The sequence below is a fragment of the Malania oleifera genome, chromosome 2 (assembly GCF_029873635.1).
Source record: "Malania oleifera isolate guangnan ecotype guangnan chromosome 2, ASM2987363v1, whole genome shotgun sequence".
In the NCBI taxonomy this organism is placed as follows: domain Eukaryota; kingdom Viridiplantae; phylum Streptophyta; class Magnoliopsida; order Santalales; family Ximeniaceae; genus Malania; species Malania oleifera.
In genome coordinates, this window is record NC_080418.1 from 28,385,213 (window position 1) to 28,409,847 (window position 24,635).

A 24,635-nucleotide genomic window follows, 5' to 3' on the forward strand; every position below is an offset into this window, starting at 1 on the left:
AATAGTGAAAAATATTTTCAATTAATGATGACAATTCACTTATCAGAACTTCGCACAATGACTTGGCAGACCCGTCTTGTGATCAGCAGTTACAATCTCTGTCACTTGGCATTCAAGCACATCTTGCCCCAACTTTGCTCCTGCTGCCTTTAGCCCTCTCAGAGAACATGCCTGGTTGAAGAGGTTCAGCGCTGGCAGCTTTGAGGCTGGGGGCATCTTCCCACCCGGCAAGAAGGTTTGAAAGTCTTCCTTCATCAATGGCACCACAAAATCTGACTTGTCATGCCGAAGGACATTCTCTTTTGAGCTAATGTGAGCCCCAGGCTCCATATGGTTGGTTGAGAAGCTTGCCTGGTTTGGAAAGTTGGGATAGAGACTAACATAGCCCCTAAGGTACATCATGTCAATCAGAAACTTCTTCCATGAAGCCTGCCAGCCATTTGTTCGAGACTTTGGGATCTGAACTGGATTTTTCTTGGCATCTTCAGTAAATCTCATATTCATATAGGCATAGAATTCCCTCCATTGCTTTGGGAAGAAAACAGCACCCCAGCTGCAGGGTAGCTGGTGGAGGTAAGGTGTGTTTGGGTGGATGCGCATGAAGAACTGGGTTGCATTCCATTTGGGTCTTTCTTTCACAACTTCAACCAAACGAGGTGTGTAAAGAGAGATTGAGGAGAGTTCAGGGAGAGACACTTGTGGGTCATAATGGTAGGCTAAGAGGGCATATTTGATCCATAGGTAGTAGTAAGGAGAGACCTCAATGTCATCTTCAAGAAGAAGGCCATAATCGTCATCGGAAGACGGGTACCAGCTCTCACTGACAGCTCGGATGAGTCCTCCTTGGACGATTCTTCTCCTGACAGTTTGGGGGCCGTGTGGCCACTCAAATGAGTTCACAACTTTTAGAGTTTCTGCATCCACTTTGCTGTCCATGTTGAAGCTAATAGGGATTTCATCCCCAATATAGTAAGCATCGCTGAGAGATTTTAGAAGCCTCATTAGTGAAGTGGCTCGGTTTTGGGTGATAATGTTGACAGATATCCGCATCCGGTTCCAATCTGCATGTAATACATCGGTTTTAGAGACTTGCAAATCTAACATTCAGAGGTGAAAAGTGGTGAGGTGCCTCAACATTTTGATTATCTTTTCATCTTAATTGAAATTCTAGAGCAAGTATCAACTCAATTTAGGTATTCATGTCTTATCTATTTTTGCATGTTACATGAATTAACAGACATTAAGTGCAGTATACTCACTTGGCAATGCTGTGGATCGTAGGTTAGCCATCCAAAGAACTTTTGAAATGGAAGATCTTGGCAAAAAAACCAGATTTGAACCATTTGAATTGGGTTCTGTTGCCATCTTCAAAGCTTTCTTTACATTGTAATCAATGTCAGACACTGTGATCACCAAACTGGGATTGTGAATTTTGATCAGTCCTTTCATGCTAGAGTAGACTGCTTGCAGCACCGGTACCTCTGAGTTTGACATTCCTGAAAGAGCCCCAACTCCTAAATCAAATATCTTAAATCTTCTCTCTTTACAAACTGATTTAGGCCATTTCAAAGCCGTCGCAGCATCCTCACAGGGGCAGAAATTGCCTCCAGAAAGAGCAATGTAAGCCTTCTTGCCAACAGTAGATCTGAATTTTTGGAGAAGAGGTGCAAGTGCTTTAACTTCTTCAATGGAGTGTGCATAGAAGAGCGCATCTATTTTCTGGGGATACATTGCAGCCCACTGTGTCACGTAGCCAGTAGAGAAGGCTGTCCACCATTGATCATCTCGGACCTGAACAGTGTTTTTGAAGATTACAGTTGTTTCGGAGACATATGCAAGCCTGTGTTCACTATCACCCCAAGTTTCGTTGTCTTTCTGATCAACTGGAAGAACAAAAGAGCCAGCATTTCTGTACTTCTGAAGCTGATAGCTGCATGTTTTTAGTAACATAGTAAAGCCATTAGAAGCTAAATCATCAAGTGCTGAACGCACAAATGATTATCTAGAATCTTTTCTATAGAGACGGTGTTAGAATGTTGATCCTAGTATATAAAGAAATACATATACGCATATATGCATGCTTGGTTCCTAAAAGAAGTATACCCATTTTTACATTGTTGCATTATTCTCTCTCTGAAATAATACTGCCTATATTGTGGTATTTATATTTTTACCAGATATGGTAAAGTGATTTGAGGGTAAGTTGACATGCTTGAAATCTTAAATTTAAATCAGGAACCAAACATGGGGACTGATAACGTTATGAATGTTTCATGATCTAATTACCAACTAAAAAGCTTATCTTTTTTAATAAATAAATCACGGTTAGGTTATGGATAGTGAAAGGTCAGAATAAAAAAGATGACTCTTAAGTAATGTTTCAAATGCTCTCTGAGTCAAGTTTCAACTTTCAGACCAATCTCCACACAGATTTAGTTAGTTGACCACTCGTTCTTTTTTATCAGTCGAACCCCCGATTGGTCAAACTTTGGTGCACTTGCACATAAATTTATTTCAATCAAGATTATCAAACGTTATTTGATCCTTACAAATTTGATTTTCTATTTGTACTGAAAATAGTTTTCCAAATGTAAGTCTGTAGCAGCTATTTCTTGTTCGCCATGTGCACACGTGTGTATTATTGAGCATTTGACCCCTGTGAAAATATATTTATGTGGGGTGGGTGTCAAGGATACCATTGCAGTGATGTGGCATCCTACGAGTGGTTGGACCCTTAATGTGTGGTAGAGCTCAACCAATCACGGCATGCCACATCAACCCTGTAACGTTCACTACGTGATGGACAAATTTTATGACAATCTTGACACATGGTTCAATTAGTTCACATCCAAAAGATTTGGTTGGTTGGTTGAAAGTCTGATAAATAAACTGGGTTGTACTCTTTGATGACAAAGCATTTCCATTACACCATCTCAAAATAATTACATAACTGATTTTGGTCTAAAAAAATTAATGAGGCCAAAAATGGCCTTCCAACATAGCAGTTGACAAGGCTTCTATAAACCACTAGCAGTTGACAAAAAAACTTTTTAAAAATTTCAACACTACTCAAAACATTTCACTAGTTGACTTCAATTGATGAAAGTCTAGAAATTGTCATAGTTAAACGGTTAATCCCGTCCATTTAACTGTTGACTTCATGAATTTGTTGAACCACTATTACTCGGAAAATTATAATCAAACATGGAAGGAGGATGGATTCAGAGAGACATACCTAAGGTGCAGATCTTCTCCTGTCATGAAGGTGAAGGGTGTCTCAATGAAGAGTGTTTTGACAAGCTCAGCAGATAGAAACCACGAGCTCGAGAGAAAATCCACCTGGACAATCTTATCAACTGTGATATCATAAGCAGGATCAGGCAAGTAGAGCCCTGCCTCCTTGGATCGGAACTTTCGGTAGCTTGGGAATGTGAAGTCCTTCTGTCGAAAAGGCAGAATCCGTCCTATGCTGCCCAATACTGAATTCCTGTACTTGTCTGTCCCTGCAACGTGTGACAAGATCTGCAGCATCTTCCTGCCCGGTATCATGTCATCATCTAGGATATATACCAGATCAGCTTCTGTCTGCAAAGCCAGTTGGAACCTTCCATAGTACTTGAAATCGTAGCTTGAACTGATAAAGCTGATCCTTGAATCGTTATAGCTATCAACAATGCTCTTCAGCGATATCTCTTTCGGGCTTCCGAACGAAAGCACCCAAACGTGGTGAAAGGGAAGAGTCTGCTGAAGCAGAGAATCCAGCTGGGCACAAAGTGTTTTCCTTTTGAAGTGATTTAATATCACAGTCACTTTGGGTTTGTTTGGACCCTGCAAGTCCCACCTGGACTTCATTGCCATTAGTTCGGAGAGTGTTTCGGTGCCAATGAACTTGCTTTGGAAGTCCAGTACCTCATCGTAAAGCTCCCTCTTCAACTTGATCATCTGAGCATCATTAGACTTCTTCTGTGTGAAGTCTATCTTCTCGTGCTCGCAGACCTCGGATGGCTTGACCACAGGTGGGATTTCAGCTGGGACAAGGGAAGACGCTTCCAGTTGGTTGTGACCGACAACATGGGGAGGGATGATGAACTGTCTCCACTGCTGTGCGATTCGGGTTGCCCAAGAAAAGTCTGGTTGGGTTCTCAAATCTATTGGAGGACTCATGTAGTACAGAAGCAATGTTGCATATATTGCAAAGGCAAATTGCAGACAAGTGAGAGCCGCGACGAGCCGAGCAGAGACGCTTTTCTGAGCTCTCAACTTGGCCTTTCCCCCAACATACTCGCTGAGCATGCCTTCCAGGATATCCCCACTTCTCATGCTTCGAACTATAGCCATGTCAAAACACTTGGAGCGAACCTGCAAAAAGTCCAAAAATCAAAACCCATTAAAATCAATCATATAGTTATGACATGCACATGCATAAACACAAACAAAACACAAAACTAACAAAAATAAATGAAACTCGACAAAGGCCAACACGGACAACCCAAAATAAGCAGTTCGAGTTATCAACTCAAGAATGAACTTATGAACTCTTCTTCCATATACAGGGAGCTCTGTGTGGTTGAGAGATTATGAAAGAGAGGAGGGGGTGTTGCTGAGGTTTGAAGTTTGAAGAGCAATGGATCTCGAGCCGAAGGGGTTTTTATATTATGAAAAATTGTGGTGAGAGTGAGGAAATGCAGCAAGCAAAGGGTCACATGGGCAAAACGCTTATTAAGATACAAAATATCGTTAATGACGCGGTGCCTTCATTACTTGGTCATACATTTTCTCCCTCAGCACAATTTTTAAAAGCCGGTTTTGATGCCTTAAAACTGGGCAGCCCCTGCGTTTTTGGCACTGCCCCTGAATCACTACAAAACCACCATTGCCTTTCTGTTTATTCCTATTTTTTCTCTTCATCTCTGCCTCTATAAATGAGCTCTAAGGTGGGAAAAAAATCCCATGAAAAGTATAACTGAAGAAACTACAAAACCAACTTCATTTATGAGTTTCCGAGAATCCCAATAAAAAAGAAAAAAAGAAAAAAGGGAATGTGTCCTTTAATATTAAAATTGAAGGTACCCCATTTCACTGAGTGTCCTTATTTCTTCACAGAGATCACCAAAAAAGAAAAGAAAAGAAAAGGAAAGAAAAGAAAAAAGGAAATTCCTAAGTTTGGAACAAAAAACACATCCGAAATGTATGCACCTGAAGACACTTTATTCATTGAATCCAACCCTTTTTCCCCTTCTTTTGCATAAAATTTGCATTAAAGAAGAAATAAAATTAGCTTAACGGTTTTAGGCTTGGCCATGGGAGTCCATGCTTGACGGAAATTAAAACTTTACCACTTCTTATGCCCACAACTATGAAATATCAGAGCTATGTATTTGAAGATTAACTCGATTAAATTTTTTTGATTCTAAAACCTGAGGGAGTAAACAAAATTTCTATTTTTTTTTTAAGTTGGAATTGTGATTCAATTTCCAGGGAACAGAGTATCTGCCTGGAGAAGCTCAAAACACGAAAATAGATGTTCCCAATACAAGAGAAAATTCAGTAACAAAGAAGACAACCAGTTAGTCATACTCATTACCTTCACAACAAGAAAGGAATCCAGAGAGAGAGAGAGAGAGAGAGAGAGAGAGAAGATTTCTTCTTCAGCAAATTAGCTGAAGCTAAACCCAAGCTTACAATACCAACGTTAATGGGTTTTAAGCAGTCGGTGGGGGGAGTTTCAGAGAAGGAATATAATTTGCAAGAAAAGAGAGATTTGAGTGCTGTGGATATTTAAGTCAAAAAACTAAATAAAGAAACAAGTAAAATATATAAATAGATGGGGTAGAGTGTGTTGACTCGCGCATGTAGAAACACGTAGCAGGATACTCTGTTAATGCCTTTTGGCCAAACTTGTTCATGCTGAATTAAAAAAACCAGGGCTCCATTTGCTTGCAGAAGATAGGATTCAAATGGGTTTGGTCGCTTATCAAGAAAACAGAGATTGATGAATAAATGAACACTTTAAGTGCAAAATAAAATAAAATAAAATAAATTTGGGGATTGTGGGTTGACTTCTAAACTTCCATAATGCATAGATGAACATAGCAGCAACTCTGGTAATGCAGCCCGGCCAAACATGCTCAAGCAGTTGGCGCAATTTGCTTGCCAAGAGAACAGACGACGATTCAACTTGTTCAACTTGGCTTATTTGCTGCAAAGCAGAGTATTCAAATGGGTCTAGTGCTTGTCAAGCTGACGTACCTAATTATTATTATTATTTTTTTATTTTGCTGCGGGAAGTGATGTAATTATTTGGCAGGGAAGATGATATTAGGGCCTAATGGATAAATTAGGATGGATATGCCTTAGTTTAGTTAGTTAACTACTTACCAGCCATTGGGATTTGAGCATGTCTCTTTATTTTTATGTTTGTAATAGAAATAATTAAGTTTTTATATAGAAATTTTTTTTTTGACCTTTATCCCTAATATAAATAATTCTCAAGTCTTAAGTAAATATGGTTAAGTAATTGTAAACTTTTAACTAAAATTTAGAATTGGCAAGAATATTTTAAAATGTTAAAAAGTTGTGTCAAAAGCTTTGCACATAGCTATTAGAAAAAGAAATCTAATGTGTGAAAATTAGAGAGAGAATCAAGAGATGTACAATAGAAAATTTTCTATTTCATTGTGTGTCTAGAATGAATCTGTACATGGGTATTTATACAGGGATTGGAGAGACAAAACATTAAATTAGATTGATACAAATATGGAGAGAACCTATGGAATGGTCAACTGCTTGATTTTGTGTGATTGTCAATCTCCTTGATTGTTGATTGCCTAACATCGTGCCAAGATTCTTGTGATTTCTCAACACTCCCCTTCAAGTTGGAGTGAATGTTTAAGACACCCAACTTGCTGAGGAGATGATTGAATTGTATTGATCCAAGGGCCTTAGTAAATAAATCTGCTGGTTGTTAGTATGTAAGCTGTTTAGACAACATCATTCTGGACCTTTTCTCGAACAACATGACAATCAATCTCTATATGTTTTGTTCGTTCATGAAAGACGGGATTTGAGGCTATATGGATAGCTGCTTTGTTGTCATAATACAGTTTTGCTAGCTGTTGATGCATAATATTGAGATTTGTCAAGAGGGATTTTAATTAAGTAATCTCACAACATATGGAAGCCATGGATCCGTATTTTGCTTCTTCCTACGAGCGAGAAACTGTTGCTTATTTCTTAGTCTTCCATGAAATAAGGGATTTTCCGAGTAAAATGCAGTACCCGATGACTGATCGTCTAGTGTCTCTACAACGAGCTCAATCTGCGTCACAGTAGGCATGTAGTTGGATTTCACTAAAAGCTGAGAGAAAAATCCCTTGACTAGATGATTGTTTAAGATATCACAGGACTCTATGTGCAGCATCCAAGTGGGGTGTTCTAGGCTTATCCATGAATTGGCTCAGTACATGTACTGCATATGATAGGTCTGGTCTCATGATAGTCAAGTAGATCAGTCTTCCCACTAGTCTTCTATATGATGAAGGGTCTTGAATAAGTTCTTCACTTTCATTAAGTGCAAGATATTGCTCCATAGGAAAGTTTTCTAGTTTTGCCCCAATGAAACCCGTATCTTCTAGTATTTCAAGTGCATACTTTCTTTGTGACAGGAAGATACCATTTGTCGAACGGGCTACTTCGATGCCAAGAAAATACTTCAGAATCCCCAAATCTTTCAATTTGAAATGATCACTCAAATGTTTCTTGAGAGCATGAATCTGTTCCAAGCTGTTTCCTGCAATGATTATGTTGTCAACATATACTAAAATAGCAATAAAGTGGCCTTTGTGAGATCAAACAAAAAGAGAGTAGTCTGCTTTGGATTGGTTGTATCTGACATCAATGAGAGTTGATGATAGTTTGGCATACCATTGCCTCGAAACTTGTTTTGAGGCCATACAAGGATTTGTTGAGTTTGCAGACTCGAGTCTCCCCTTTTCATCGGAATCCCATAGGGAGCTGCATGTATACTTCTTTATCCAAATCACTATGGAGAAAGGCATTGTTGACATCAAATTGGTCAAGATGCCAATTATGAGATGCAGCGAGTGCAAGAAGAGTGTGGACAGTGACCATTTTAGCAACATGAGCAAATGTCTCAGTATAACCAATGCCTTCTTGTTGATTATAGCCTTTAGCAACAAGACGAGCCTTGTAATGCTTAACGGAACCATCAACAAGGTATTGATCTTGTATACCCATTTGCAGCTAGTAGGGCGCTTTCCAGGAGGAAGTGCTATCAAGGTCCAGGTACGGTTCAATTCTAGGGCATCAACCTCTGCACGCATGGCAGTACACCATTTTGGATCGTCCACGGCTTGCAAGAAAGAGCTGAGTTCTTTTGCAATAGAAATGGATGTAGTGAAGGCACTATGAGATGGAGATAGACAACTATAGGAAAGATAATGAGCAAGAGGATAAGGTTTACATGGAGAGTGGACCATAGTCGACTCAGAAGATTGGGTGGGACGAGACGATAGTACCTGTCCAACATGGAAATCTCTTAAGTAGTGTGGAGCATGGGTAGATCGACTAGATCTCCAAGGCACAGGAGGTGGTGGTGAATGGGGTGGAGAGGTGGAAGAAGGAGATAGGGTGGGTGTGGGAAGATTAGCCAAAGTATCAGGAGTAGATATGGGACAAAGGAGGATAGGATCAATAGGAGAAGGTGGAGAGTTGAAAAGGAAATGGTCTTCATAAAAAATGACATCACGAGAAACGAAAGTTTTATGTATGGCAAGATTATAAAGGCAATACCCTTTCTGACGATAGGGATAGCCAAGGAAAACACATCAATTGGCTTGGGGATCAAATTTGGCAGGGCTGAGTGAATGTAAAGGCATAACATAAGCACCCAAAGACACGCAGGTGGGTATAAGTGGGTGGAACACCATGTAGTTTTTCACAAGGAGGCAAACCACCTAAAATCGGAGAAGGAGTGCGATTAATAAGATATGCTGCTGTGTGAATAGCATCGCCCTAGAAGTGTTTAGGCATATGAGCTTGAAATAATAAAGCCCGAGCAACATTAAGAAGATGACGGTGTTTGCGTTCAACCACTCCATTTTGCTGTGGAGTGGAGACACAACTTGTTTGATGTAAAATGCCCTTGTTCAGGATCATTGTCACTACGTATTATTTTAACAGTGGCAGACAAATGATTTTCAATGAAGTTGATAAAGGACTGCAAAATGAAGCGGGTTTCATATTTGTGCTGCATTAAATAAAGCCATGTGCATCGTGTAAAATCATCCACTATAGTGAGAAAATAGTGGACACCATTAATGGAAGGAACACGATAACATCCCCAAATTTCGACATGCAATAAATGAAAGGAAGTAGGAGAAGAAATTGAGCAATTTGAAAAAGGAAGACGAGTTTGTTTTACTATAAGGACAAATAAGACAAAGTTTTAAATTTGAGTTACAAATTGCAGAGTTATTAGCAGAAAGAGATGACAGTGTTTTATCAGAAATGTGACCAAGATGTCGATGCCAAAGTTGAGATGTAGTCTAAGTCATTTAACAACGAGTAATTCTGGTGTTGGTGAAGTAGTATAGGCCATCCCGCTCAGTTCCCAACCCAATCATCTTCATTGGGAGTAGGTCCTGAATAAGGCAAAAATCCGATGAGAAAATAATAAGACAATGAAGGGTCATACATAATGTACGGATAGAGATTAAATTAAAATGAAAGGTGGGAACACAAAGGACATTATATAAAGTGAGGGTAGGTGAAAAAACATAAGAACCAATATGGGTGACTGTGGCATAAGACCATTTGGTAGTTGGACAGTGTGTCCAGATACGGGAATTGAATGAGTCAAAGTAGTAGGAGTGCAGACCATATGGTCAGTGGCACCATTATACAAAATCCAGAAAAAGTCTGTATTGGTTTTACCTATTAAGGTAGTTTCGACGCTACCTATATGGTTAGCCATGGACTGCGGCTGAAATACATTGTTAAGGATAGCCAAAAGTTGATGACATTGCTTGGGAGTGAATGGAAGGCTACTAGTAGGTGCAGAGGAGGAAGCCAGATGAGCATTGTGTTTGGGACTAGAGCCAGGTTTAGAGCCCTGAGATCCGGATGGATAGCCATGGAGACGATAGCAACGATCGACAGTGTGACCATCGTTGCCACAATGATTGCACTTGAGGTGCTTCTTGGAGGATCCTGAGCGATTATCATGGTGAGGTGGATAGTTGGTGGTGGCTAGAGCAAAACCCTAAACGGATGATGGAGTGGAAATATTACATTGGCGTTCTTCCTGCAAGACAAGAGCATAAGTGCGACTGATGGTAGGAAGTGGATCCAATATTTAAAGAATCTGATCACAGATGGCAACATAGGAATCATTGAGCCCCATCGAGAATCTTAAGACATGGTCGGACTCTTGCTATGCTAGTATCTCTTTACGTGCTGCATAGGTACACGTGGGGTTGGATTGCACCGTGGACAACTCATCCCACAAACTCTTCAACTTGGAAAAGTAAGCAATGACCGAACAGGATCCTTGGACAAGGCTAACGATGTCTTGTTTAAGTTTGAATAGGAGAGGCCCATTAATTTGAGAACAAAGATCTTTTAAATCCACCCAAATAGTGTAAGTAGAATCATAGTAAAGCACACTCGAAGAGATATCCTTGGAAATGGAATTGAGGAGCCAAGAGATTACCCTGCCATTGCAGCGAGACCAATGTAGAGCTTTAGTGGAAGAGGGTGAGTCCAGTGGAGTGAGGGTGCCATCAATGAATTTAATCTTGTTCTTAGCTTGAAGAGTAAGAAGCATGACATGACTCCATGTTCTGTAGTTGTCTTCGGTGAGGGGGGGGGGGGAGGGGTGAGACACAAGTACTATACCAGGATGGTCGGAAGGATGAAGATGCAAATAATGAGCATGATCATCATACTTGGCACTTTTCTCAACCATAAAAAAATTGAAATTGAAACTAATTCTGCTTTTTATTTTTTTTTTGGTTTGAACCAGTCGGACTGGCGGTTTGGGTCAGGCTGGATGTTTGGATTGGACCGACGGTCTGGATCAGACTAGATGTCTGAGTGTGCTGCTAGAGCTACAAAAGAGTAAAACTATCATACAACTATGATTTATGTTGTTGGCAGAGAGAGGGCAAGCAAACGAAAGCCTTTGTTTCATATTATCAAAATAGAGGTATAAAGAAGAAGAAAAATGACAACCTCGTAAATGATTTCTTGCTTTGATACCATGTGAAAATTAGAGAGAGAATCAAGAGGCGTACAATAGAAAATTTTCTATTTCACTATGTGTCTAGAATGGATCTGTACATGGGTATTTATACAGGAATTGGAGAGACAAAGCATTAAATTAGATTGATACAAATATGGAGAGGAGCCTATGGAATGGTCAACTTCTTGATTTTGTGTGATTGCCAATCTCTACAACGTGCCATGATTCTTATGATTTCTCAACATAATGCTTAAAGGTTAGGACTTTAAAATTATATGTTCTAAAATCAAATTGATGAGAAGTGAAATGGGATATAAGATGAGACATGAACTACCTCCTATTATATAACTTAAGGCCCCAAATTTAGTGTGGACTTCCAATATAATAGGCCACGAACAAATATTTGTGTTTTTATAAGTTATTGTGAGTTAATTCTGCAATAATAATTTTATATTTATTAGCATTTGTTTTATTATTCAATCAATGCTTTTGTGAGAAAATTACACTAAAATAGAGAAATCACCTTTATATACATTTATTGTTAGACATGCACAATACATGCAATTTTTATAGTTTTTTTTTTTAAATTTTATCCATTTATAGTTTAATTAACAATAAAATGGATAACGTAGTTTGATTTTATCTATTTTATAGTTGAATTAACTTTAAATGTTTCCAATGTTTATTTTCTAATTAACTCTAACTTACAATAAATGGTTTATTTCTTCACCTCATGTAGAAAAGTTAGGGGTTACGACTATGGAGAGGTTAGAGAGGTAGGCTAGGATGTAATTATGCTACATCTTTAATGGGCATTTCTAAATTGCCACTGTATACACCCCATTTTATTTAAGGCGCTATATGGCAGAAATTGGACTATTCCATTTAATTCACACCCATTTTGTACATTTTCAAATAAAAAATAAAAAAAGTGAATACACAAAATATATATATATAGAAAAACATAATTTGGTAAGCTAGCTTCTTCATGCTTGCACATACACACATAAACAAGATTTCAATTGGATATGTGGAAAATTGCAAAATTAGAATTAAAAGCTAAAAAAATCAATCAAATCAATTTAAATTTGGTTTCAATTGGATATGTGGAAAATTGCAAAATCAGAATTAAAAGTTAAAAAAATCAATCAAATCAATTTAAATCTGATTGATCAATCAAGATTAATGGGGTTGTTACCTTTGAGCCTAAAAATAGTGAGTTTTAGAAGGCAAAGAGGCACAATTGGGAGAAGGAATTACTCACTAAAAAAAGAGTTAAAGGAAGGAAATTTGGAGAGGAAATGGTGGTTTAAAAACTATTTTAAAGAGAATTGAATACAAAAAGATAAGGGAAAAATTAAGTGATCAAAGACTAAAAACTGAAATGGTTCGAGTTGCAAAAATTGGAGAATAATTGACAGTGAAGAATCAAAGGCTAAGTGGTGGAGAATTTGAAGAGATTTCAAGCGAAGGAAGAGCAGGTTGGTAAAATTCTCGAATGGAGATTTGTATTAATTAGTTTAATTATGTTTCAATTTTTTGTATTGCTGAATTTTAAATTCAAGTTGAGATTTAAGTTTGAAACAGAACTCTGGACAAAATTTAACATTGTTCCAAAATATGAATAACCATACTGGAAAGCTTAAGTCCAAATTTGGATTCAAAAAAGCCTAAATCCGAATACCCCTTGATCTAAATCGGGTCCAAGTCAAATTACCCAAAGACCAAGGATCGAAGTCAACCTTAACCTGGATCCGTTGACCCATTAACCTAAATCCAATGATCTTAGAATCCAAGAACCCATGTTAAATCATATTGCTCCAAACCAATTAGCTAAGCCTTAATTGAATTCAGACCAAGCCCGTTTAATTTGTAAATCAAACCCCACCTAATTACCTGGACCCAAATCAACCTATCAGCCCAATTGTTAGAACCAAGCCCAATTAAATCCAATTGACACATGGCAGTCCTCTTCCCTAATTGGGTTAATCCGAATTGACACGGATCTACTTGAGTTGACCCATTGACCTGGTTTAGATCGATTGAACCAGTCCTTTGGACTGGCCACTTTAATTTTTAATTTATAAATTAATTTTTTAATTTTTAAAAATTAGAAAAAAAATAATAAAAATCACAAAAAAAAAAAAATCAGAAAACTAAATAAAAATTATTTGAATTTGAATTGGATAACAAAAAAATGGAAAAATGAAAATTTCCAAAAATAAAAAATGGAGGAGAAATTCTTTTAAAATCTCGAAACAGTGCAAAAAATTCTAAAAAAAAGTTAAAAATTTTCTTGAATATTTTTTCTTTTGGAAAAAATTGGGAATGTTTTGCTTGAGCTTGATGAATTTTTTATTTTTTCATGTATTAAAAATTTGTACGTATTTTCTTTGGTGTGCGTGTGTGCGTCCCAATGATTAAACAATGGGTAAAGAAGTGTTTCAGACCTCACTTATATTAGCTTTGAGAAAGGTTTATCTAATAAGATCCTCTCTTTTAGAGGTATTATTAGACATTCCTAAATTGCATCTTATTTTATATATTCTTTTGAAAATTTGAATTTTTTTTTTTTTGGATTTATTAAGGAGTTAACTAAAGACCATTAAATTCAGTTACGGGACCATGGTTTTTTTTTTTACCAAATTTAAAAAGAATAAATAAAATTATATTTAAAATTTAATAAAATTTAAAAAATCTCTCAAAATTATTTTAAAATTCAGAATTTAATACCCCTGTTGTTATACAGGGTCCAAATAATCTCAAGCGTCTATATTAACTATTCACCTACTATCCTCTAGGAGAAGAGTAGCATGATAAATCTGTGATATCTCAAGCATTCCCATGAATTAAAACTGAATTCAATCAAGAAATAAAGTTCTATAAGATTTCAAAATTTGCAAGTCAATTAGTAGTAGCACTGTGAAAGAGATACATAGCAGTGATGAGGCCTTGGATATAGGAATGGTGCCCCCAGCCAGGCAGCTAGCTAGCTACCCTGGCAAGGAACTTGATCCATGGGGCTTTGACTATGTGCATAACCAAGAAGCCAAGAGCACAAAAATGAGGAAAATCGATGTGTGAAGACCTAACTGTAGTATAGCTTTAGTTCTAAATGACCTAACAACAAGGTTAGATGTCTTGAGATTAATGTCTGCTGGTCGCCATCTCCATCTCCATCTCCACCTTCAACTCCATCTCCATCTCCATCTCCATCTCTCTCTCCACTGCTCTCAATACTCAGGGCCAAGAGCACAACAATGAGGAAAATCGATGTGTGAAGACCTAACTGTAGTATAGCTTTAGTTCTAAATGACCCAACAACAAGGCTAGATGTCTTGAGATTAATGTCTACTGGTCGCCATCTCCCTCTCCATCTCCACCTTCAACTCCATCTCCATCTCTCTCTCCACTGCTCTCAAAACTCAGAGCATTTTCGTACCTACGTGAGGTACGGGAAGACTTTGGCAAGGAGGACTCTTATGTCAACGGCATGCGTGTTGGTCTAGAACTATTAATTTCACGCATGAACATATAAGCCTTTTTTTTTTTTTTATGGCTTTTCCATACAGATACAAAAAATAATTGTCTTACTTTTTTGGTGCTAATTATGTAATACAAATAAATGAACAATATATATATATATATATATATATATATATATATATATATATTCTGAAAATTTGTTCGGAAAACAATAAACTTATTCAAAGCAAACAAAGAAAGTGACTTTAAAAAAAATATATATCTATTTTTTATATTTTTGTCCACCAATCTAAAAGTGATTAAAACTTGTAGAACTGTGGAGACATGAAGTTGCCGGTGGAGATGAAACTAAACAGCCCATTATTTTCAAACCATGTGGTTTCCTTTTGCGACAGAATAACTCTCTCTCTATATGCGTGTGTGTTTGTGTGAAATATTTCAGAAAGTGATTTGTATTTTCTTGGAAGGAGAACTGCATGCATTTGTGTGTATATAGACACTAATGAATCAAGCAGATTGGGTAGCTCTGCGCTTGCACGAAGACAGATCCATAATAGTCGTGCCAAACTGTGAGGGCAGCCGTAATCCATGAGCATAAATCAAAATCTAACGAATAAGGTTGCTGTTGGGAGCATGTATTTCGGTATTTAAATTTAGATTTATGTGAATTTAGATAAAATATTCGCATGAATTCAAATCTAAGTCTCAAAATCCATATTCGATCAAGGTATTTACTTTACCTTTGAAGTATGAAATTCAAACAAATTGTTTGAATTGATATAAAACCTAATATAAAATTATATATTAAATTTCTTTTATGTAAACTTAAATTCAAGTCCGCTCTCAAACACCATTTTAATCTTTGCAGCTACTAACCTTCTCCACTAAATTAATTTTCATTTGATTTTGACTATTTTGTCATTTTTTTGCTCTTGCTACCAATGAAATTAATGATATAACAATGGTCAAAAATTCATCTCCAATGATGGAATTTGCAGTTCTTTTTTTGGGATATTTCATTTTTTTCTTCTAAGATCTCTGAGAGAAATTCTTCCTAATAATTGAGTTTGCATCTTTTTTTGGGGAGGGCCACAATGATTTTCTAAAACATATATATATATATATATATATATATATATATATATATTTGGATGATATTCATGTCAATATTTTATGTGCTATACCATACAGACAACTAGTTGTTTTCTTAATCCATTTTTATATTTTAAGTTCAATTTGTTTTGATAAAAAAAAAGTTACATGTGATTTGATCGTTAAATTGTCACATTTGTGCATGTTAATTTAGTACACGAACACGAGCATAATTAATAATTTCTCCATATTATTATTAGGAAGTAGTCAATCAATTATAGCCAGAGACTCCTTTAATAAATGTATGAATGAGCTTTAAAAGAAATTATAGAATAGATGTATCACTTTATGTGGGCATACACTTAATATTTAAATGCGAATTGATCATTAAAATTTTCTATTTTTTATTTAAAATTAATTTTTTACGAATTAAATGAGACGGGCTATTTAATGACATGTACCCAAGTTCAAGATGTACAACCAGGTAAAAAGTTATATCTAATTTCTTCTTCTTCTTTTTCATGTATAATTTCTCTAAAAATTTCCTTTGGAGAAGAGGGGATAAGTGGCAGATTTAGGACTAGCAATGAGTGAGGTTGAGGCTCTCACATATAATATAATTTAACAATTTATTTTTATCATCACAAAGTTCCGAAGAAGGGGATAAGTGGCAGATTTAGGACTAGCAATGAGTGAGGTTGAGGCTCTCACATATAATATAATTTAAGAATTTATTTTTATCATCACAAAGTTCCGAAGAAGGGTCCGCAATGTTAAGGAAAAATAATATTAAAAGTTCGATGTAATCAGCACTAACCTGTTATTTTTCAATGTGCGGTTAGCGCACCTAATTACTACTCATTGATTGGTTTTTAGACTAATTTTAAGGTCAAGGAACCAGTAGTCTCATTATGAATTAGGGTCAGGAGTTCAGTTATGTGAGGGGAAGGTACTAGTACCCCTTACACACCCGTTCTATGAACGGTACCAATTAATTATGAATTATTTCTAAATTGAATATAATGATCTTTAGTTAACTCCTTTTAAAAAATAAATAAATATTAAAACATTAAAAGAAAATATGAAATAAAGTGCGATTTATGAATGTCTACTAAGACTTCCAAAGGAGGGGATCTGTTGGAGATGTGACTCATATTGAGTGGAACATAGGCGTCAGGAAAGGATGGTGAAACAAAGAACAAAGTAGTTGAGATGCAGGAAGAAACCGTCGACGGTTTGGTCGACAATTTGAGTATGCAGAAGGAACATTTCTTTCTTGGTAGATAACCATCGACAGTTTCAGTCCATGTTGTTGACGGTTTGCTAAAATCATTTACGGTTTCATTCGGCACATACCACAAATTTTAAATCAGGAGATTAGTAGATTGGGAAATTTGTAGGATTTTCCTCCAAGATTTGTTACAGAAGTGTTTTAGATGCATTCGAAGTCTTCTATATGCATGGAGTTAGATATATAAATCATATTTTGTAACCCTTGATGTAAACTTGACAAGCTTGACGAACTGGTAGTGAAAATCAACTGTTTGCTCCCATGGACGTAAGCAAATTTTCGAACCACGTAAATTTCTAGTGTCTTTGATTTTATTGCTTTCCATTATTCTCATAGTGATTGCTTGGTCTATATATTCATCGTTGAGTGTTTGTATTTCTTGTTCCAGATTTGAGTTGTGTGTTTTCGCTGTGCATTCGAATCAACAATTGGTATCGGAGCCAGGTTGCAATAGCTAGGATTTCTTCCGCAAAGTTCGTGATTGGTAAGTTCAATGGAACGGAAAATTTTAGACTTTGGCAGAGGAAGGTTAAGTAAGTGTTGGAGTAGTAAGGTATGGTGAACGCACTATACAGAAAACAATCAGAGGGCATGGACGACACGAGTTGAAAGGAGTTTGAAGCAAAAGTTGTGGCTATTATTAGGCTGTATCTGGCCGATGATGTGATGTATCACGTCATGGATGAGGAATCGCCGACAATAGTTTGTCTAAACTTAAAGAGTCGATATATGTCCAAGTCTTTATCGAACAAGTTGTATCTTAAGCAAAGACTTCAATGGGCTTAAAATGATAGAGGGTTCAAATCTGAATGTGAACATCAACATATTCAATCAGATCATTTGCAATCTGAAGAGAGTTGATGTGAAGTTTGAGGACGAAGACATGGCGTTGATGCTGCTAAATTCCCTACCTACGTCTTCTATGTATGATATTTTGGTTACGACTCTAACATGGGGAAAAGAAACCCTAGAGTTGGAGGATATCACGAGTGCATTGTTGGGATTCCATCAAAGGAAGAAGGCCAACGATGAGAGTTCACCAGGTGAAGGGCTCGTGGCAAAAGATAATCAAGATCGTAGGAGAGGCAAGTTCTAGAGCAGATCGAGTAATAATAAAATTCAATCGCAGTCCAGGAGGAGGAAGGAAGTTCAGTGTTTTAGGTGCAGGAAAGTTGTGCATATATAATCGGAGTGTCTGAAGTGGAAGAAGGGGAATATAGAAACTCAATAGGGTTCATCAAAATCTGTGAATGTAGTGAAAGAAGGAGACTCAGGGAGCAGTGATGGTGATATGCTTTCTATTTCATTGGGTTTAGAATGCCTCAAGGATTCTTGGATCCTAGAATCAGGATGTTCTTATCACATGACACCCAACAAATCTTGGTTCACCACTTACAGATTGGTGAGCGTGGTTCCGTTATGATGGGAAACAATGGTGCCTACAAAGTTGTTAGAATGGGGGATATCAGAATCAAGATATATGATCTTGTGGTAAGGACGTTATGTGATGTAAGGCATGTACCTAATCTACGGAAGAATATGATTTCATTGGACACTTTAGATTATAACGGGTATAGTTACAAGTCTGAAAGTGGGATAATAAAGGTGTGTAAAGGCGTCTTGATGGTGATGAAGGGACAGAGGTTAGTAGGAAATATCTATGCACTATTAGGTAACACAGTTGTAGGTGGAGTTGTAGCTGCAAATTCTGAGTCAGGTAATATCGTTTTGTCTAAAATAACCACACACAAAAATGAGGGTATTCTTAACTACATTGTTTTGAATGTTTGGGGACTAGTGAGGGTAGCATCACAGGTTGGACATATGTACCGTGTGAGTTTATCAAGAAAGGTCTGGGAGTACTTTATGCGAAATAAGTTGGATATGTTTGCCAGGTTTAACTTATGGCTGAGGTGGAAAACCAGACTGGGAGAAATATCCTCAGGTCAGACATTGGAACTTAGTACGCTGGTGTTCAAGGATCTTTGTAAGCAACATCTTAGGTTGTATGCACAACTTGCAAGGAATTTTTTGGTAAAGTCAGCGAGTATAGCGTGTTTCTCGATTAATCAATCGCCAAGGGTATCATTAGATGAGAAAGTTGCAAGAGAGGTTTGGACAAGTTATGCGGTAGACTCCTCTAGTTTGAGAGAGTTTGGAGGTTCAGCCATGCACGTTTCTAGTGAGGTGAGATCTAAGGTTGGTGTAATGTCTAGACGGTACATCTTTCTGGGGTATCAGAAAGGGGGGTTCAAGCTGTGGGATCCAACAACAAACAAGGTGGCGATTAGTGGAGACATAGTTTTTGATGTTAAAGCCATGGTGCAGCATACTCAAGTAGATGAAGAGAAGTAGGTGCCAGAAAGTTGCAGCAAAAATGAGCATGTTGTGCAGGTGGAGTTGAAGACTTAGGGCAGAAGTGTAGGGAGCTATAACTCAGAGATTAGCGATATCATAGTATAAATCGTAGAAGAAAAGAGACTGTGATGCAGGGGAAGTTACAGACTCGGGGCAAAGATGACATCGTTCATATTGTAAGGAGTTCTAGCTCGGGAGACTAGCAGGATCACAATGGGCCCAGATGCACTATCAGGCCTCCGCCCAGGTATAAATTTGATGATATGATGTATTATACATTAATTACTACCAGCAAGGTTCCAATTATTTTTCAAGATGCGGTGCACAACAAATGGAAAAATAGGTGGATAAGTGCTATGGTGGAGGAGACAGAGTTACTACACAAGAATCAGATATGGGAGTTTGTGGAGCTTATAGAGGGGAAGAGGGCGATAGGATGCAAGTGGGTAATTATTATATTGTTTTATGTGAATGACATGTTAATTTCTAAGAAGACTTTGACTGAGGTTGATCAGTTATAACCTCTATTGAGAAAGAAATTTGATGTGAAGGTTTTGGGTGCGGCCAAGAAGATTCTTGGGTTCGAGATTTGCAAGGATAAAGCTGCAGAGAGATTAAGGTTATCTTAGGGTGGCTTTGTGGACAAAACTTTAGGGAAATTGTGGTTATCTTAGGGTCATTTCACGTAGAAGGGGTTGGAGATATTTGGCATAGTTAATGTTAAACCGGTCATCGGTACATTGTTGGTGAATCAATGTAAACTGTTTACCATTCAACACCGAAGGACAGACAGTGATATGTGGGACATGTCAAAGGTCTCCTATGCCAGTGTAGTGGGGTACTTTGATGGGCAACAAAGCGATCCGTCAGTTGTGAGATTCATGGATGCAAACTACATAGGGAACTTTGATGACAAGAGGTTTACAATAGGGTATGTTGTGGGAAGGCCTATTTTTTGGAAGTCTAGGGTGCAGTCACTGGTTGCATATTCAACAACTAAGTCAGAGTACTTGGCAATGGTTGAGGCTGCCAAGGAAGCATTGTGGATTACAGGATTGGTCAAGGAGCTGGGTGTTCATCTATGTGGAGTTCCTATTACCATGAACAAGTTCAAGCATCGCTTGGACTTAGTTTACGTCTCCAGGTACTAGACGGGAGGCGGTCCCAATCTACTAGCTCGGGTGGAGTAGCGGGATGTGCATTCATATTTCTCCTAAGTGGTGAATATTAACCAAAGTGGATATTGTTGGAGACGTGGCTCATATTGAGTGCAACGCATGTTTTGGGAAAGTATGGTGAAGTAAAGAATAAGGTAGATGAGATGCAGGATGTTCATCAATGGTTTTGTTCGGCACAGATCATAGATTTTGAATCGGGAGATCAGTAGATTAGGAGATTTGGAGGATTTTCCTCCGAAATTTGCTACAGAAGTGTTTTAGATGTATTCTAAGTCTTTTGTACGTATAGAGTTAGATATATAAACTATATTTTGTAAGCCTGGACATAAGCTTGACAAGCTTGATGAACTGATAGTGAAAATCAACCACTTACTCTCGTAGACGTAAGCAAATTGCTGAACCACGTAAATTTCTTGTGTCTTTGAATAAATTTTAACTAAAATAAATTTTATTTATTTATTCTATTTTTAAAATATTTTTTCTTGATTTTTTCTAATTTTTAAAACTATTTTACCCAATTTTTAAAATTTTAAAATAAATTTTAAAATTAATTAAAATGAACCGGAGGTTCAGAAGATTCAAATTGGTTCAATCGGACTGAACCAAGTCAATGTGTTAACTCAGGTTGATCCGAGTCAAAGTCGGTTTGACCCAGTTGGGGAAGAGTGACCATGTGTTAGCTAGCGGTGACGACACGCGGTACTGATTATTATTATTATTATTATTATTATTATTATATATTTGTTTAAATTTTCTGTAGTAAGGTGACATCAGCATGACATCACCTGACATGGGGCAGCGCCTAGCTTGCTTGGAGATTTTAACATGGATCACTGACATGGTAACGATCTGACCATCCAAAGAAAACACACATTGGATGACCAAGATTGCGCTACGTCACCTTTCAGATATCCGGTCCTAGTCATACCACATGTCACCATCTGTACGGTGACACGTGTCCTACTAGTTTATATATAAAACCCCCCCTTCTCTCTCTCTCTCTCTCTCTCTCTCTCTCTCTCTCTCTCTCTCTCTCTCTCTCTCCTGCGCTCATCTCTTCTCTTTATTCCTTTCTTTGCTCCTCTTACATATTTCTCTCTCTATTATATAATATATTTCTCTCTTCCTTTCTTTTTCTTTTCCTTTCTCTACTCTCCGATTCTCTCTCTTTCTTTACCTTCTATTTCTCCCATTTATCTTTCTTTCCTACGCTCCTTTATCACTTTCTCTTTCTCTATTCTTTCTTTCTCTCCCTTCTTGTAGAATTTCTCTCTCTTCTTCTCTTTCTCTTTCTCTTTATCTACTCTCGGCTTCTCTCATCTCTCTTTCTTTCTTTCTCTTTCTCTTTCTCTACTCTTGGCTTCTCTGATCTCTCTTTCGTTTGCTTTCTAATTATTTTAATCTTTCTAACTCTTTTCTTTGACTTTTCTTTGTAGGTTTCAATTCAAAACAAGACCGGAAAAACCTATAGAGATAAGTATTCAGATTCCTTTTTTTTTTTTTTTTTCCTTTGTGAATTTTCTAGTTATTTTCTTGTATTTTCCTAAGAACCAAACATGGTTTATTGACCTGGGATTAACCTAGGTTAGGTAGGAGTTTGAGTTTGATTAGGTTAAGGTTGATTGTGCTTGGTTTGGGGTTAGTGGGCTTAGATTAGGTTCGTTTGGATTGGGTTGAATTGTCTCAGGCCCAACTGAGTCTTGGAGTGTTGGGCTTAAACTAGCTGTGGGCTGGTTGGCTTAATTTAAGTCAGACCCAATTGGGCCTCCTATATTTTGGGCTTTAATTTGGGTCTGGTTTCTAATTGGATTAGGCCATTTGGGTCGAGAAGGAAGTAACAGGTTAATTAAGCTGAACTGACCTGAGTCAACATTGACTTGGGTCCAAATATCTAAGTGAGACTGGGGTCATTGTACTTGGGTTGGGTATTCGAGTTAGTTAACTTGGATCCAGGTCAAGTTGACTCAGGTTTTCATGTTGGATCTCGAGGAAATCAAATTAAATATGGGTATTTGGATTCAAATATGGATATTCTCTTTTGTATTTAAACCAAATATCCCAGCCCTCTTTTATGACTCTTGAACAATTCTCAAATTTATTTGGTTTAAAATTGACTTCTGTTTGAGGGCTTGTTTAAGTTTAAGATCAAACTAAAATTCAATTTTTAAACAAGCCTAAAACTTAAACAAAATTTAAACTGGAAAATACAAAATTTTTAAAAAAATAAACCAACTTCCATCTTCTATCTCCTCTAATAAATTGTTCAATCAAACTTAAGTAACGAATTAATTTTTAATTCTGATTGATCATTTTAAATTTTATTAGTTAATCAAAATTAAGTCAGGATTTAGAAGCAGGCCTCTAAATAGAGGATTTCAGAAATCTAAAAGGACACAAACACACTAAGTTAGAAAATGAGATCTAGAGAGAGTTAAAAAAAAGAATTGTTTGTTGAGCAATTTGAGAGGAATTGTGAGGATCAGAAAGAAGAACTGGAGAGCTTGAGGTTCAAAGGAGGGAAGCATAAAGGTTGAAGGAAAGGTGATTCAGAGGGCAAAAGCAGCAGTGGAATAGTTTAAGAAGACTTAGATAATAAGAAGAATTATCGAATGAAGAATTCAAAACATGTCAATAGTTACTTTTGTACTGTTTTCTTTTAAATTTTTTTAGCAGATGTTGAGTTTCAAAATTTGTAGTTAGTGTTTTAATAGAATACAAAATAATTTCTTTTCCTGAAAATATATATTAAATAAAATTTGGGTATTTGATCCAAATTTAGAATGCCCAGACCTGAGTATTAATCCTCATCCAAATACCCATATTTGGATCTAATAACCCGAATTTAAACCACATTTTGCCACATGGCGGGTGATGTCACAAAATTCAATATATATATAATTAACAAATAGTGCTTTTTTTATAATAATAATATCAACGTCATACATCCCAGCTCAGCAGGTCACCATCCACCTGGACCCGTGGCTACCAGGGATTTAACCGAATATATAGCAAAAGCCTAAGTAGCAGAAAACATATAATCATATACATCTCACCATAACATGCATTACAATATACCAAAGTCACTATACCACTGTATTTCTATATATATACATCCCAAAAATCATATCTAGGGATATTTCCCACAAAATCTAACTGTCCCTACAAAAACTTACCCTTTGCAGAGGGCAGATAAACAACACTAACTCAGCGGGGCTTTTCTCGCTCTCCTATCTGGGGCTCCTGAAAAGTTTATATGATTTAGGGGTGAGACACTTCTCTGTAAGGGAAATAAATTAATACTAGTGTGTGGCAACATGAGTATTCTATGTTCTACATATACCATATGTAACATATTTTATCACTGTTTTGTCAAATATGGGAAAACATATATACATGTCAAATCATGGTAGAACATATTGCATTTTCATAATTATATCTCATTTCATTAAATAATAATAACATAAAAACCATCCTAGTAGGTTAGCTGGCTATTGTCATGTATTACCCCCATATGACTGGGTTGTGTGGCCCAAAGGCAGGACTTGACAATAGTTGGCCGACCACTGTCAAGTCAAACAGTAGTTTGTAGGTCTAATGGGTCTGCTAGACCTGGTCCGTACACCAGGGGCGATCACGTCACACTTCTTTAATAACCACATCGACCATCCAATCTCATACCACTCCGTACAGCTGCGTTAACACAAATATCATGATCACGAAGACCATGGACACATAGTAACAGTACCGTGCAAGTGCTAACCTAGACCAAGCAAACCAGGTTCTGATATCATATAACATATACTAAAACGGTGATACATGGATATCTCATATCATTAATTTTGACATCAATCATATCATTTTGCATATATACGTGTATCATGAAAATCATCTGCCCGTACGCCGGTATTACACATTTTATCATAGCTCGGCCCATACGCTGGCAAATCATAGCATAACCTGTACGCTG

At 37.1% G+C, this 24,635-nt stretch overlaps 1 protein-coding gene across 1 annotated transcript; it reads right to left on the reverse strand.

The window, feature by feature from the left end:
- Positions 1-4,338, reverse strand: LOC131149204 (uncharacterized). Its single transcript, XM_058099450.1, has 3 exons — positions 3,236-4,338; positions 1,260-1,930; positions 1-1,061 (listed from the first exon to the last, which is right to left on the reverse strand). Exons 1-3 carry the CDS (start codon positions 4,336-4,338, stop codon positions 43-45), a joined length of 2,793 nt encoding a protein of 930 aa, XP_057955433.1. The 3' UTR covers positions 1-42.
- Positions 4,339-24,635: the final 20,297 nt, after the last annotated feature.